Genomic DNA, 17,660 nt, shown 5'->3' with positions numbered 1-17,660 from the left:
TTGTAAGGAGTATTTCTTATATATATATCCATCCCAAGAAAACAATTGTGAGTCAAGCTTTCAACTCTCATTTTTTATTCGCTCTCCCAGGATTAACATGACATCCGTCTATTAGGATGATCCATGTTAAAGAACATGGTAAGCCCAAGCCCCACTCGCCCTAGCTGCGTAGTTTATCTTACCATGGTTGTATGTTATTTTTTGTATTGTCAGACTCATGTGGTTAACACTGTCCTTGAGATACTTTTGCATTTCATTATTTCTCTTTGAGCTCAAATGGTTTTGAACTTGATATGTATGGATCTTGGCCTTTCTGATGGTTCATATCTTAAAGTACCCTTTCAAATCACATGTATCAATTATTCATTTTTGTCCTTGTGGACCACTGTTGTACAGGTGGCCAATTCCAGTGGTCAAGAAGGAGAAAAATGCAAAGGAAATAAAACAACTGTCAGCTCAACTTGGCGAGTCATTTTTGGGAGAAAGACCCTTTCGTTGTTCTATGTAGAAGTGATATATGTATCACATACAGTCCATTACAGTAAGAGTTAGGTCAGGAGGAGTTACAATGTGGGGTTGAAATTTTGCAGTCAACTTCCTCCCTCGACGACTCACAGCAGAGAGGCCGATTGAGAACTTGAGACTAGACTTTAATGACCGATTGAAAAATTTCTCGAATGTGTAGCTTGTGATCAGTTGTTTCAATATTGGTTTACTCAAGCTCGAAACAGTCGACACGAACCATTCGGGAACATTCAAATGGGAAGATCAGGAATCAGACCTTAAAGCAAACGTTGATTGAGAACAGAAACTAGGAATCAGGAAAGTGAAGGAAGAATGAAAGAACGACTTGAGATTCCAGGATACGAATTTGACCCAGAGAAAAATCGATATTTTAAAAAAATCAAATCAACTTCATCAACTCAGTCTCATTCGAATCAAAAAATCGAAATACCTACTAAACAATCAGTCTCAAGAACTAAAAAACCAAAACCTCATAAGAAACGAACCTCGTCGGACCCTTATCGATCAACTTTACGTTTAAGAGCTCATTTTCCAATCTCAATTCAATCGTTATACGAATCACATCCTGGTACTTCATTATCTAGATTCAACTCTCATCATCATCATCTAACGTACATCATTTCAAACCCAAAACCCCCCAAAAAATTGAAAAAAAACAATGGATACTGACTTGTGTGATTTTTTTGGGGGGTTTATAATAGACTTCAACTTCAAGCGTTTCAAAAACCAATAACTATCAATGATTTTCAAAGAGTTCAAACTCCTAATCAATTCAGCTTTCAAAAAATTGTATATACAAAACCAAATGAATTACTTTGGATTTCGGATCGATTTGGTAGAACTTCTTTTACTAAATTGGATTCACTTTCTCCACATTGGAATCAACTTGAATTCATACCGAATGCTGTAAGTTGAAATATATACAAAAAAGATATTTGAAGAAACGTTAATTGATTGGTGGATATTTTTGGTTTGGTTTAGCCTATCACCTCGATTTCAGTTGATGGAGATCGTTATGTGTTGAGTAGAGTGATTTTTTAAATTCTTTTCCTAAATCAGCTTAAAAATGGTTGGGTAATTGATCTTCTTGATTTGTTTCACATTTAGACTTACTGCTATGAATGGTCAAGTAGAATTAGGAATGAATGGACAAAGGTAATTTTCGATTTTTTTTTGAAATACATCAAGAATCATGAAAGGAGAATTGAAGTGGTTTCTCGTGTATTTTAGATCATCAATCTTTGAATTCACAAATCAAAACCTTTGGTCAAGTGTATTAAATCAACAATCAGGAGTCTATGGTAAATCTTTTTTCAAGAGTTACTTTACTTTTCAAATTACGATTTAGATTTTTGGTTTAAATTGGCTGATTCTTTTGTGTGTGTTTTTATCAAAGGTGATGATCAACATATTAATTTTATTGATCATCATTCTGAAGAATTCATTCTAAGAAATTCTTATTTTACTGGGTCTTCTGTTTTTGGACTTGATCAACTTTCGAATGTAAGTCATCATAACTATCTCATCTCTCTATACTTTTCATTTCAATCTCTTGTTCAAACTTCCAATCTTGAAGAATTCTGCTTAAAATACACTTCCTAGTTTTCTTTCTTGAATTGGTTTTTTTAATGATTGCTTTTATTTTGGGTTTTTCAGGATGTTTTTTTAGGAGGAACAAGATCAGGAAAAGTTTTACAAATCGATCAAAGACTTAAACCTATTAAACAGGTAATCTTTCTTTCTTAAATTCTCTTCTCTCATTTCCTAAATTCCAATTTATCATCTTCTCAAAGTTTTTCTTTAACTTTTTCTTGTTTTCGATTTTCAGAATCGAAATTCAAATAAATCACCATATTGTATTTTAACTAAACCTGGATCAATTTATCATGTGAAATCTTTTTCTGATAAGAATCAATTATTAGTTGTAGGTTCAGGAAAGTAAGTTAATTTCCCTCTCTTGGATCCATTAATTTCATTGAAATCCCAAACCTCAAATCCTTAATTATTGACTTTTGAAAACAAACCTGATTTACTTTATTTTGTTCTGATTCTCAAGTTATGTAAAGATACATGATTTAAGGTATCTTAAAGTGAATGGAAAAGAATCAGATCCATTAATCACGATTTCGAACCATCAAAATTCACATGATTCACAATTATCAATTCCAAACTTAATTAATGATTCATATCTATCTTTATTAGGTGATGATCAAATCATAAGAACATGGGATTTTCATTCAAATCGATTTGATGATCATGGACTTTTACCTTTGTTGAAGTTAAATTTAAATCAAATTGGGTTTCATCGAGTTTCTTCTTTTACATTTTTTCATCATTTTTCGGATCATTCGAGTTTCTTCGATAAAAGATTTGAGTTTCAAAATGGGATTGGTTTTTTGGTTTCTTTTGATGATTTTCATTTAGATTGGTTAAATTTTAAAAATTTACAACATTCAAATTAATCTCTTTTAATTCGTTATACTTAAGAGAGTAAACTGTCTAAAGGGCGGTATTGATTTAACAATCATCTATTTTCTGACAAGGATTGAAAGTTGATCATAAGCAGATCACAATGTATTTTTATATCCCATCAAATGCGCAATATGATATGTAGATGTGATCTATCTCCTCGTCATCGACTCTTAGATATCATTAGAGTTGAGTTTTTTCGTGAATGATTTTTTTGGAGGTTAGGATTGCATAGCACTTTTTGGGGGGATTGCCAAGTCTCAAAAATCCCAGTCTTGAAGGGATTCAGGAGATGTGCCAGAGCAACTTTTAGTTACTTATTAGAGCCTGTGATCTACGACTACATAGGAGTACAAGATATTGTAGTTGCGAGGTGTCAGTAGCGGCTGCGAGGAACCAGACAGTCTCAAGCATTTATCCAATGGAGCGATGTTGCTGGATTAAGGGGTACCGGGGATTTCACCAATTGTGATCAAAAGCTTTGCAAACACTTGCTCTATTTATTAGATCCGTGTCACAGTTTTTGGCTTTGAACGCATTTTTTTTGCCGTACTAACAAAGAAATTCACTTCATTGATCAATGGAGTCATGAAATCAACCGAACATAGATTCTTTGACTACACTTGAAGTTCCATAAATAATATTAGAAACATAGCTTGAAATCAAGACTTTTCAGAAGCTTTGAATCCGATAACAAACGCTTTATAAGGACCAACAGATCGATAAAATAGCATTGAAAGGGCCTTGAACAGCACGGTGGATGTGACCTTCAGAAGTGCGATTTACGCGTGTGTCATGAACAGACTATTCTGCCGAGCACAAATTATGGATCAGCTTAAAGCCAGTCTGATCGTTTGTATCTATTTAATGAGATCACTAGTGATTTATGTGTTGATAGTGTCTATGAGGCTCCACACCAAGCAGGATTCTCATCTTGCAGGGTTTAGGGAATGGTGTATCTGAGACACAACCAACTCACATTGCAGTCAATCTATATCCACATAAATATCTTAAATCTGTCGGGGCAAGCTGCTGACGTTTCAACTTTGCTGCGACCTCGTCCAAGTCACAAACCGCAGGGTGATAGTTTACGAGGCTGTTCTGGTATATTTCCGTTCCGCTTGCAAGTTACTCCGGCTGAAATTGTTGGGTATATTCAGCGGTTGAACTATAGCCGTAAAATGTAGTCAGAGATATTATTGTGAACCGAGTTTCGTTGTGGTCGATCAGAGGGGTGAAGCTTTTCTTCTTCCGCTGCGCGTCGATTGGGTTAACCATAAGCCTCAGCAGATCAGTCAAGAACGCAGCATTTCTCCACTCATGTTGTATTGAGTCTTGACTGCATGATAGTCCAAAAGGCTGTTGTGGACCACAACTTGTGGTATATTTCAGTTCCGCTTGCAAGTTACTCGGAGTGAAATTGATGTACATAATCAGCGGTTATGCCACAAAATGTAGGCAGAGATCTTATTGTGAACCGAGTTTCGTTGAGGTTGATCAGAGGGGTGAAACTTTTGTTCTTCCGCTGCGCAACCCTAACCCCTAACCCCTAACCCCCCTCAATTCCTTGGTCACATTTTTCCTCAATTTGCCACTTGCCGTCCAGAGCAGATGATTAAACACTAGCTATACACCTTCATTTTGGCCTTTTTTCATCGTTTTCTAGCTGGATTCATCATTTACATTCCTTTCCAATTACATTCTTTACATTTGCTCTCATCCACCTGTCTTCAAATAATCATTTTCCCTGATAAACAGTATTCTTACTAAATATCTAGCTAAACGTACCTCTAAGAAGCAAAAGATTGGAGATACACCCAATCAGCATTGATTCATTCATGATGGTGAAGCCTTCAAAGTCCAAGTTGAAAGAAATTTTCTTACTATGGGCCATCGCCAATGTGAATTTCTGTGTTAAGGGACATCCTTCTCTTCCAAAAGACACAATACTTTTGGCAGAAGACGTTAAAGGCGTTACAGCTCCTTCTAATGGAGCTGATGGTGTGTACAACAGCTGTTTTCGAGTCTCCTGTTTATAACCATCAGCTGATTTTTTGTATATTTCATGATCTAAGCAGGGTTAAAGGATCTTAGGGTAGCCCAGGATCTGTCACAACCAATTCCAGATGGTACTGAAGTTCTCATTAAATTTTCTAACTTTCATTGACGTGTTTGCTTAAATCATTTGGTGATTCATAGGTACCAAACTTGAGACTGCCGAGGCTCTTCACCATTCACAAACCGGCTCCAGGGATACCAAAATGACTCCAGAAGTGGTAGGAAATGCTGTTACTAAGGATGTAGAAGATGGAAAAGGACTAAAGAAGGATCTCAAAACTGCTCCAAAATCTGAGGAGAGTAGAGCTGTGAAATCTAAAGGGGTCCCTAATCCAGAACCAAATGTTGTTGATGGGAAAAAGAAATTCCTCAATGTAGCTCAAGTACAAGGACTTTCTGATAGTGATCTTATTGGATACATAGCACAGAAGGAGAGAGAGTTAGAAAAGTCAAAGATAGAATTTCTGGAAACCACAATGGATCACAAATTTGAACAAAAGCCTTTCACTGAGGCAGGAATACAACCATCTGGAGCATACTTTCACAATTCTGTGGATTCCAAAGATCAGTATAATCAAGCCTATCAAAAGACTTTGACAGAGGCTAAAAATCTGGTTTCCAAAGAATCACTCACACCAGAAGCACTCTCAAAGCTCACCAACAAAGAATATGTCAAAAAGGCATCCCTCTTTGACCAAAAGGTACAACAAAACTTGGCTGAATGGGAAGCACAAGAAGATTTGATGCATGACTATTTGAGTAAGTTTTTCAAATTACAGGCTTTGGAATTCAAGAGCCAAAAAAAGTTGGATGCCAAGTGGACAAAAGCAATGGAAGAAGTGAAAGAAAAGGCAAAAGAAACAGGAGAGCCAACTGATCCTACAAGCCTAGAGAAGGCTGCTCAAAGACAATTCATCAAAAACCAAGCAAAGCGACATCCCAAGAATTTGGGATGGAAGGAGGATGAGGAAACAATGAAGGAATTTGAAAAATATGTTAGAGAAGCTGAGAAAAAGGCTTTGAGGAGTGCCAAGAGAGTATTGCCAAGGACTGATCTATTGAGATCTGCAGGTGAGAATGGTCCCCTTTGTTATCAAGAAATAATTTAGATGATTAGCACTGACTAACCTTGAACCATAATCTAAATCTTAAAGCCCTGAAAATGAAGCATCTTGGCAAGTTATTCATAAACTTTTTCAAAAATATGTTTGCTTGGTTTTCAAAACTTGGAAGAAAGACATCTCACAAATGATGGAGTTCATTATGTAAACCCTGATAGAGACTGTTCAAGAGACTATGACCATGATGTTTGACATTGTTAGAGTGATATCATCTTTCATTTGATTTTCCTTTTGATTTTCTTTCTTCTATGCTTTGGATATCATATGTATTGTTCTGGTAAGATTTTTACAAAGAAATCACCATCAACTGCTTGGGTGCATCCCGTGAATTCCTGTATTCACACAGGAAGCTATTCCTTTTTTTCCTGTTTGAACCTGTGTTTGTCTAGTTTTTGATTGTTGAAATGCACAAGATATTCATTTCTTCTGCCTCAAAGGGAGTCAGGGTGCGCTTTTGAATGAGAAAGCACCATACATACACAGTGCAGGCTTTCTGCTTAAAACCTTCAATCACCACCCACAATATGACTTAAAGATAGCTAATTGGGTTACAAAACAAGGTTGGCATTTTTAAACAGTAGTCTATATGTGTAGAAAATAACATGTAATCAAAAGACAATTCTATTGAATAATGAATATCAAAAATTGTATCTTCATCTATCTTCATATCAAACTTGAGTGAAAGTAAGCGGTTTTAATGAGACACATTTTGGCCATGATACAACATTTCATGCATTATGACAAGTCTTGGCAACAATGATGATAGCCACCTGGTCATCATGCATAAATCTATGTATACCCTGAGAGAAAGGAATGCATCTTTGACAGAAATGTGAATGTCTTATGTACATCATGTATCTGAGCTCAGGTGAACAGCGGTACATATCTTGCAGCATCAAAAAGCTAGCCTTGGAAAGGGGGGGACATGCACATAGATTTCACCTATGGCTGCAAGGTGAGAGCTGGTAATTATTATTAATTTGAAGTTTTGCCTTCTTTGAACCAGAGCTCATAATGCCTATGTACACAAATTTCCCTCTTTGAACACAAGAAAAACAGTGTCACACCCTTGACATCAGTTACAGGTCAAGAGGAAGAGCCCTCTATAGTGCTCAACATCAAGACTGGTGTAGCACTGGGCTTTTTTCTAAAATCTGAGAGCACAGCCAATTGTTCACTTTTTTTAAATCTGATTGAAGTTTCAAAAATGGGATGGCATCTACCCAAAACCATTTGAAAATTTCCATAGCATTGAATCTCAAAAACATTGAGAGATTGTCAATTGGACAACTTTTTTAGTTCCATTGAGTTTGACCTAAAGAAATTTAGGTTGGGTGGCACACAGTTGTGCAAGAAGAGAAAAAACAAGGAACTTTTGCTTATGTGAGGCAAATTTTTCAGATTTTATAACCAAAACATCAGAAGATGATAAATTCATCACTGAAACATCAATTCACATCAGCTCACATCATGCTAAATCTATGTACAGCCAATTTGAGGATGATTCTCTTTTTGAAAAGCACATCATGACACAAAACTTGATTTTGTTCTTGATCAAGTTTTGTTTTTCTGCTCATTTTGACAATACAAGAATACAAAACCTGTAAGAATGCTTTCTGGTTGGTTTTGACCACTGCGGTGAGACATTTTTTTTAAAACAATTGTCATTCTCAATTTGGCTGTAGATACATAAAGATCCAACATCTGTTTGAGCAACATTAGGGACCAGGCATACTTTTCTCAGCTATTTGTGCCTTATTAGTAAAGCAGGTAAACCACTTTTAGAGCGCTTTTTGGATTTGTGATCTGTGTAAGATTTTAGTTAGAGTGCATGTGACATGCTACAGGATATCAAATGCTGACCTATATAAACCCATGCTGGATGTTTGACTCTGAGATTCAGGTGGGAGGCAGAAGTGAGGGTGCACCGCTTGGGGGGGCACGCACTGGTTGCACCCTAGAGGACAAGAAGGGGGGTGCAAGAGGTGCAAGTGTCCAAGGAACCCTATGTCACCGGGGGGCAGGATGGGGTTTTTGAACAGATGGATCCTGTTGATCACAGCCTATTTATGGATGAGAGTGAATTTGTTACTTCTTTGTTTGATTTCCAAGAGTTTGAGAACAGCAAGTTGGCTTGTACTCCTCAAAAGACCAATTTAATTGTTATTCTGGACAGCCCCGGCGCAGCCTGGAGACTGAGTGATGATGATCTATTTGCTTGATGCTCTGATTGTAATGAACTTGTGGTCTTGTTTAGAGCTGAAAAATATATCCATGTAGACACATTCAGAAGAAATTCAATGGTATGGATTGGCTCTTAACTAAAAAAAAAGACATGATTTCAAGGGGGACACACCCCTCACACAAGGGGGGGTGAGGCAAAATATTGGGTCAAATTTCTGTGCACCAGTGCGCCTGATTTGAGATGTCCAATGAAAGAAAGCTCAGTGTGAATGCTGAGCTGCAAGCTTGTGCCCTAGCGTCCAATATCACCATACATACTCCTTCTAACTCACACCAATCCATCTTCAATTTCCCTTCCTCTCATCTATCTTCAAGCTCGATAATTTTGCAACAACATGTTCAACTTCTACTGAGGACCCTGAAAAAACCATTGGTTATTCATAGACATTTGAAACAATGGAATGGAAAGAAGTAACATACCAGATTAAATTTTTAGGATTTTTTTAGGTAGCTACAACAAAGGATATAAGCTGTCAAAATCATAACAAAATAGCTACCCAGACAATAGCAAAAAACCTTACCACACAGATATAGATTTCGAGAGCTGTTTGACGGAGGAGGATGGAATACCCAATTGTGCCGAAGACATACATATATATACACACGGAAAGGAACTCCCAAAAGCCATAGCTCTTTGCTGTGATCCAAGACGGCAAACTTCATGCGGGCAAGAATATTTGGACAGAAGGGCAAGAGAAATCAATTTCAAATGGCCAAAACCCTGAATGTTGGACAAGAAAGAGCTTGAATAGTAAGAATACCAGGAGGTCCCAAAATGGACCTTTTTATCTCATTACTATGCAATGCAACCCTTACGGACTAAGGATAGATGTTCATCATACACTCATGATAGATGGATGCGTAAAGTAGTGCCTCACTGAAACTATGTGAGGCACGACAAGAAGAAAACGAGAATTTTGCTAATCAGATGGCGTATGGCGTCTCAAATGGATAAATAACCAATTTAGAGATGAGAATGGGATCAAACGTGAAAAAGGACTCGTTTTAGTAATACACAGGCCGAGAAATCTGCGCCTGGTATTTATCGTTGAATGAGCCCAGCACTAGTACAGAGAAAAATCTCAAAGATTATTTAAACCGAGTACATATATTGCATGGGATTCAGCTGAGTCAAGAACGCAGCCTGACGCAGTCCTGCTCATCTCATGCTGTGACTTGTATCAAGGGTCAATTATGTACTTAGAAATATCACCATGGTACTCACGTCAATATGACTGAGACCGCACAAGGTAACTGGGCTAAGACTGTGAATTAAACCTGCCACCAAAACAAAACCAACACCCTACGGGGTGGCTAGCGGCACATACAACAATAAATATAAAGTAAAAAATAACAAATAGTATGATAAACAAATATAATATACAAATTGAAACTCAAACAACACAACAGAATAAAGAATAAAATAAATAAAAAACAATTTAAAGATGACTAATAATAAATAAACAAACTACAACACAACTCCCAAACACTTTTTTTTTTTTTTTAAAAAAAAACTAATACCATTTTTCATAACCAATTAAGAAAGAACTACTACTACGCAAACGCAAATACCAGAAGGGAGGGAAGGGAGGGCTTCAAAAATAATGACGCTATGAAGAATAGCTATATTCTTAAATGAAACGAATTGGAACTATCGAGAATGATGAAAAAAGTAAAGAAGAAATATTTCGATGAATGAACGAAATTTAAAAACCAGACTGATGATGTCATTTTACCACTAAGTAAATCATCATAAAAAGCCCGACCCGTTCATTTCATCAGTAAAATTTACATAGCACCTATCATTCCGATATTCCAATCAGTAAGTAACGAGTTACCTACACCTAGAAATATCACCATGGTACTCACGTCAATATGACTGAGACCGCACAAGGTAACTGGGCTAAGACTGTGAATTAAACCTGCCACCAAAACAAAACCAACACCCTCTCCGACCCGCCTACAAAGAAGGTAGTCAAAAGAGTGGTGAAGAGGGGAGGAGAAAGAATCACAGTGCCCAGAGACAATCAGCAACCACATTCCTTAATCAAACAAGAATATTACTAAAGACCCACCCAACTTTTCTTCAACAGAAAGAAAAAGCCGGCTACTAACTTATCTTCAATTAAGAAAGAATAAGAAGTCCGCAACTACGCAAACACAACACACGAAAACTTTTCTTCGGTTAAGAAAGAAAAAGTTTTGAACCAAAGCATTCATTTCTATTCAAATCAATGAAATAGAAAATGAACCTAGCAGACTACTTACGGACTAAAACTGCACAGAAGCTCCAATATGAACCGGACCACCAATGACATGCTTTTTCGACTCTGGAAGTCTCAATGCCACATGTCCCCGGACATATATCTTGAACGCCTCCAAAGACCAACGTCCTGCACTTTGAATGTACTCTAAACTTGCTCCTGATTGAGCCAAAGCCGTCGCACCTCCTGACCGAAGAGAATGACCTGAAAACCGTTTATCGAAAAGTTTTTGAAACCAAGAAAGAAACCACGACCTTGAAGGAATAATACCCTCTGATGTAAGAAATAATTCGGACCTTGATAAAAATAGACGATCTCTTGAACGTAAATACGATTTCATGCGAAATATTGGACAAGCTGAAGAATCATCGAAATGTTGAATGATAACCGGAACTCCAGTAAAACCTGAATCTCCTTTTGAATACGGAAGCGAATACTGAATATATTTTCCACACATTGAAAATTTAAATGAACCTCTTCTGATAATTTTTCTCGAATCGAATAATTTCTTCGAATCCGGAACTGTTAATTCTCCTAACCTATGCAAACCTCCAAAACCCACACTGAGTAAAGCCAAAAACAATCTATCATCATGACAAGAACCAAGCTTTACGACCGCATAATTAATTTGAAAAATAGTTAACGGCTCTTTTCGATTAACTGGTTTTGAATATAATTTAATGCAACCTTTCATAGTCTTCTTTACCAATTCTGAATGATTCTCGCACTTGATCTTGGGAAATTTTCGATTGAAGATAAAAGCAATACCAATTAAGTATATCCTCACCGACCTAGGAGAAATCTTCAAACACGTATAAGCAATGTAATCACACAATGTTGTACAATCAGGCCGAAAAATATAATTAAATTGAGAACAAAAACGATAAAAGCTACGAAAACCACACTTATACTTCTGAATCGTCACTAATACTACAGTTGAAAATTGATCTTTTTTCGCTAAAGCTTTTATTTGAGCAACCGTGATCTTCTGAGGCGGCTGAGTTATTCTCCTCGACGCCATGATAGTGAAGGATTATTGAAATATCGGAGATTAATCTCAACACCCCCAGCACCAAGAACAGGATCGATCTTTAGAGGAGAAATCGAAACCGGATTAAATTCCCTTCTAACTTTCTCAAGCAACGTATGAGACAATTGATCAGCACATAAATTCGTCAAACCTGGAATGTGAGAAACTTTGACTTCAACGTGACAATCTACCATCCGTTGGACGATATATCGGAACAAAGGACGAATTAATTGATTCGGACAATGAGTGTTGAAAAGATGAAACACGTTCTTGTTGTCCGTATGTACATAAATCCTTCTTGAACCTGAATTTATACCAAGATCAATTGCCGCCATAACCGCCAAAAGTTCCGCCCAATAGATGTGTCTCGAAGGAACTGGTAGCTTATGATAAAACGCCAATCTTTCATTCGGATTCCATACTCCAATGCCCGTTGGACATGCATCCACGAAAAACAACGAATCCGCTTGATGACTTGACCAGTGAGCAGACTTCAGGACTAAAACCCCGTCGGATGACTCGAAATACTTAATTAACCAGCGAATATCGTCCTGATTCTCCTTGTTGAGATGAATCGGAAGAAACCGTCCTGTTTTCCCACCGGTTTTCTCGTACAGACTCTGTAAAGCATAACGACCAAACGGCATCGAATTCAGACCCCACGAAATCCATCCTTGCATAGACTGCCAATCTCGAAGAGAATGAGAAGGCTTCGAAACAAAATCTTTCATCTTATTAATCATAGTCAGTTTCTTATCTGGTTCAAGGTAAATGCTCATATTATTCGAATCAACCATGTGACCTATAATCTCCAATACTGAACCATGCACTTGCTTTTTCCATACCCACGGAACCCCCAAAATATCGAAAATCATCAACAACTTCGCCTGAGGACCTGGGATTCGGTGATCTTTGAACGTTATCCAATCGTCCGAAGCTGCAGCACCCCACACATCATCCATCATACAATTCAAATGTTTTATGTGAAATACTTCCTCTGCAATCCATAATACCAATGAAAACACTCCACACCAAATATGGGGAGAAGCCGATGATCCGAATGTAAGATTATGATCCACCCAAAACTTCTTTTTGATCCGAAGAATTTGACGCATTTGATATTGAAGGTGAGCCGATAAAGTCCTAAACGCTCCTTCGACATCAGATTTAAAAATCACTACATCTCCATGTTTCTTTTTCAACTCCATCAGAAAAGGAATCCAAGACTTAAGGGAATCGTAAGAAACTTTTATCCTATCTTTATCAATCAAATCATTAGGTGAAGGGCGTCCAGCGCTCATGTTAGAACAAACTCTCATCTTTTTCGAATCCTTTTTTGACGTCATCAATAACGGAATTACTTTCATCCCGGGAATCAAAGTCGAAAACTCTTCAGCATAGCGACCCTTCTGAATCTCTTCCTCGCATTGGTCCTCTAATAGCTTCTGATTGTCGAAGCATGTTTGATGATTAGGAACGTCCACAATTTTTGAATCCGTTTTTGATGATGACGGCCAAAAACCTTCTTTTAAACCTTTCAAGACTGATTTTACAAATGGCTGATTAGGATGGTGTCTACACAATTGTTCCATCTTGTCAATCTTGAAAGGCGTCGAAACTTTGAATAAATAATGATATTGCTTCAACGCATATCTCGCATCTTCATCATCTTCCAGCGACGGGGCGTCCGGAAAAGGCTCGGCATACCTACTGGACTCGATAGCTGCCGAAAAACCCAAAGGATTAGACCCGTCCCACTGATACCCCCTGAGGAATTTTTCAGAAGTATATTCCTCAGGTGTGATGGCATCCGCGGTGTTTTGCACCACATCCCCGGACGTTCTGCCAAATAAACTCATATGTCAGTAACTATAACAAACTTCTCCATTCATATTCACGTAAAGAACAGAAAAATTGATTACAGAAGAAAACTCTACCAACACAAAAATGTAGGCGGGGACAGCTATCACCGAGGGGACAATCCCTCTCACTATTATAAGCGAAGCAATATTCTTCTGCCATTTTTCCCACATCCTTAGAGTTCGTAATCTTATGGATCCCCTTATGCTTAAACTCAGCCACATAATTGGGAGCACCCCCAGATGGAATAACTCCACTAGATGGTTTCGTAGCAAGACCTTGCTGAAAACCGCCTTTTTTCCGAAAAGGCGTTTGAAACAAAGGCTGTAATGATATCAACATAAGCCTTCATTTCAGAAAAACATATCCATACAGAGAAAACCTACTCTTGAAAACGAAGAACCAGATTGAACAGGATTAGCAGTAGTGTTAAAATAACTACTACCAAAGTATTGGGTCTTGAGAACGTCGAAATCTTTGTGATCCCAGTCTGAGAAACACACGTATCTTCTGTCGGCCACTTGAGATCTGAATGCTGCGTCGTAATCAGCAATATTCTTCCAGTTGGCTCGAATAGGACCCGACCAAAATTGAGAATTGATGTACTCTGAATAATCTGAGATTTGTTTCCCACAATCCGGAAACCCCATTTCAATAGCTTTCTTGAGGATTGAAAAATAATATTGCCATTCTGCCAAATCGTCGATTTCAAGAGAATACTGCTTTGACACCTCCAACCCTTTTTCCTTCCCAGTCGTAGAGTAAGCCACATCCCCTTTTTTCCTGTTGAGCAATTCTCCTTTGATTCTTCTAACGTCGATAAACTTTCCCAAAAGCAATTCTTTCGATAAGACTTCCGGAACATGGGCTGGTTTTCCAGCTCTGTTGAATTCTCTAACCGCCAAGGCGATGTTGGACTCGTATCCTTTGACATCCTCCGCAAACCGACGAGCTGCTGGCGTAAACACTGCTTCAAAATCTGACACCGGAATTGCTTTTGAGATAAAAGCAAATTTCTTCTTTTTCTTCTCTTCTTTATCCGCTGAAGAATCCGACGACACAGAACTGTCGTCCTTTTGTTTACGTCGATGCTTTCCTTTTCCTTTTCCTTGATTCGCCAACAACAACTTGATGGTTTCATTGGCGTCCTTATTCGCCATTGACAACAATTCAATCCGATCTTCTGATGTGATATTACCAGTAGGAAATAACCCCGGCAATTCTTCATCGACTCTTTGATTAGAGAAAACTTGACATTCCCTAAAAGATATGGTTTTTAAGGAACGGTTTTTTAGATAGACTACTACCGGTTTTACGGTTTTTTAGATGATAATCTTTATAACTCGATCTTTCTTTTATAACTGCTTCAAAAATAATGACGCTATGAAGAATAGCTATATTCTTAAATGAAACGAATTGGAACTATCGAGAATGATGAAAAAAGTAAAGAAGAAATATTTCGATGAATGAACGAAATTTAAAAACCAGACTGATGATGTCATTTTACCACTAAGTAAATCATCATAAAAAGCCCGACCCGTTCATTTCATCAGTAAAATTTACATAGCACCTATCATTCCGATATTCCAATCAGTAAGTAACAAGTTACCTACACCTATTACTTACATTTTTCTCTATTTTTTTCTAGATACTAGACCTCCAATTGTTTCGATCTTTTTCTATCACTTCATTATTAAAAACATCATTGATAACTTACAAGTCAACTCTGAAGCCATCAGCCAAGGTGTCTTACGCTTTTACATTTTTTAACTTCAAACTTTTATATCTCCTTTCCAAAAAATCATTGCTTTCGCTTTTAGCTACCTGGCTACCTGGCTATATCTGGCTCTAAGTGATTATATCACCCTGAACAATACTCTCACTGTATTCACACCCAGTTCAAGTTGTCCGCGTACCTCTAGGAAGCGATATAAACAAGGAAAGACTGATCTGCATCGATTCATTCTTGATGAGGAAGCCATCAAAGTTAAGGTTGAAAGATATATTTATTTTGTGGATCATCACCCATGTGAACTTATGTGTTAAGGGATATCCTTTGTTTGAGAAAGTTACTGGATACGTCAAAAGTCTTGCAGCTACTGCCTGGGGAGATAATGGTGTGTATAACGGCGGTTTTCAATTTGTCGAGTTCCGACCATCAACTGATTCATTGTCGACTTCATGGTTCAAATAGTAAACAACGGTGTTTGTGTAGCCAAAGCGGTGTCAGATCATATTCCAGATGGTAATGAGGATCTCATCAAATTTTCTAACTTTATTTGATATCAATGCTCAAGTTATGCGTACTTTGGCATTCATAGTTGGAATCTCCGCTGCTCTTCGAAAAACCGGCGCAGGGGATGAAAAAATCCTTGGAACTAAGCACTTCAAAGGTTCTGGACAAACCCTCAATCACAACGCAGTATCACCTGAACCCAATGAAGCATCTGATAAAGATAAATTTGGTAATCCTGCCACCAAGGACGTAAAAGATGAAACAAGACCAAAGACTGAGGATACAGTAGAAAATCTACTCAAATCTACTTCAAAATCTGAGCAAACCAAGGCTTTGGAAGCTTCAGCATTATCTAAACTAGAACCAGTTTTTGAAAGAGCACACATCAAGCCTTATGGTGAGACAATGGAATTCCTCAACAGAGACCATGTGGAAAAACTCTCAAATGATGCACTTATCAGATATATGGCAGAGAAGGATACACAGATCCAGAAAATGGCCATAGATTTCCAAGAAGCAGCACAGGCACACAAAGAAGCTGAAGCAAAAGCGTTCACCGTGGCTTCAACACTGTATAGGCAGAGGGGGATTGATGATGTGGATATCCCAAAATGGATTGAGAACAAGTTTGTGGAGATGAAGCAATCACCAGATTACAAAGGGGTCTCTGATCAACATCTCATCATTCTTGTCCGAAGATCATTCATTGAACAAGAGGCAAATTTGTTCAAAACCAAAGAGAAATTAAACAAAGCTCAAGAAGCATCACTAAATGAAGAAACTTTTACAAAATTTACTCACACCAAAAAGCAATATAATAGAGCCTATATAAATATCCGGGATGCTGCTAAAAATCTTGTGTCAAAAGATTCACTCACACCAGAAGCGCTCTCAAAGCTCACCCCCAAGGAATATGTGAAAAAGGCATCATTTTTTGACAAAGAAGTGTACAAAAAATATGTTCAGTGGAAAACAGAAGAAAGACTGATGCGTGTGGCTGTAAACACTTTTTTCCCAAAAGTGGCTAAAAAATTCAAGACTGGTCAGTGTGAAAAGGAGTTTGATGAAGAGTGGGCAAACACAATTAAGGGATTGCAAGCAGATGTAAAATTTAGAGGAGGGCCATCTGATCTTGAGACAATAGAACAGGCTTCTAAAAGACAATTCATCAAAAAACAAGCAAATCACTATCCCAATGATATCAAATTGAAGCAGCCTGAGGATAAGATCCAGTTATTTGAAAAAAATATTGAAAATTTGATGAAAGACGCTCTGAGGGGCGCCAATATAGTATTCAAAAGGGATCCTGTGTCCAGAGGCAGTAAGCCATTGGGATTTGCAGGTGAGAATTGAGCCCTATTTTATCAACAACATTTTTGGATGAGCAAAGCTGACTAACCTTGAATCATGACCTAAATCTTAAAGCCATAAAAATTAAGAACACAGGTTGGCTGTTCATCAAGTTTTTCAAAAAAATGTTGAATTGGTTTTTGAAATTTGGAAGAAAGTCATCTCAAGGAAACTGAAGATCATTATCAAAACTCTGATAGTGACTAGTACAGAGATCACAAGAAGGGTTGCAGCAACTCTAGAGTCATATCCTATCTCATATTCTTTCATTCTTATCCTGTGTCTTTGGATAATGTATTGTCTATCATTCATTTTATTCTTACCAGAGTTGTACACAATAAATTAAAAACTTATTGCCTCCCATTCCTACTGTTTATTTTTGTGTTAAATATTTTTTATCATAAAAGTCAAATCAATACCCTTAATACATCTCAAGTTTAATTTCAGACTTTTCTAAGGCTTTGATATAAAATAATCAATAGAAATCAGCATATTGAAATGCT

General features: G+C 37.5%; 3 protein-coding genes across 3 annotated transcripts; all 3 read left to right on the top strand.

The window, feature by feature from the left end:
- Positions 1-123: 123 nt before the first annotated feature.
- MELLADRAFT_112413 (uncharacterized protein) lies at positions 124-2,965 on the top strand (the record flags this gene model as incomplete). The annotated part of the gene is made up of 13 exons (XM_007416882.1): positions 124-138; positions 397-450; positions 686-793; positions 823-1,136; positions 1,227-1,431; positions 1,507-1,544; positions 1,633-1,680; positions 1,756-1,826; positions 1,922-2,028; positions 2,182-2,253; positions 2,354-2,463; positions 2,582-2,803; positions 2,950-2,965. The coding sequence occupies 13 exons, from the start codon at positions 124-126 to the stop codon at positions 2,963-2,965; spliced, it is 1,380 nt and encodes a 459-aa protein (XP_007416944.1).
- A 1,867-nt stretch (positions 2,966-4,832) lies between these two features.
- On the top strand, positions 4,833-6,304 carry MELLADRAFT_124202 (uncharacterized protein; the record flags this gene model as incomplete). Its single annotated transcript, XM_007416883.1, has 4 exons — positions 4,833-4,995; positions 5,073-5,123; positions 5,194-6,123; positions 6,207-6,304. The coding sequence occupies 4 exons, from the start codon at positions 4,833-4,835 to the stop codon at positions 6,302-6,304; spliced, it is 1,242 nt and encodes a 413-aa protein (XP_007416945.1).
- Positions 6,305-15,540: 9,236 nt separating this feature from the next.
- On the top strand, positions 15,541-17,333 carry MELLADRAFT_124203 (uncharacterized protein; the record flags this gene model as incomplete). Its single annotated transcript, XM_007416884.1, has 4 exons — positions 15,541-15,688; positions 15,766-15,816; positions 15,893-17,149; positions 17,233-17,333. The coding sequence occupies 4 exons, from the start codon at positions 15,541-15,543 to the stop codon at positions 17,331-17,333; spliced, it is 1,557 nt and encodes a 518-aa protein (XP_007416946.1).
- Between the last annotated feature and the right edge of the window lie 327 nt (positions 17,334-17,660).

Source organism: Melampsora larici-populina, assembly GCF_000204055.1.
Source record: "Melampsora larici-populina 98AG31 unplaced genomic scaffold MELLAscaffold_65, whole genome shotgun sequence".
Classification (NCBI taxonomy): domain Eukaryota; kingdom Fungi; phylum Basidiomycota; class Pucciniomycetes; order Pucciniales; family Melampsoraceae; genus Melampsora; species Melampsora laricis-populina.
The sequence above is the reverse complement of the archived record's forward strand: the minus strand, read 5'-3'. Positions and strand labels throughout refer to the sequence as shown.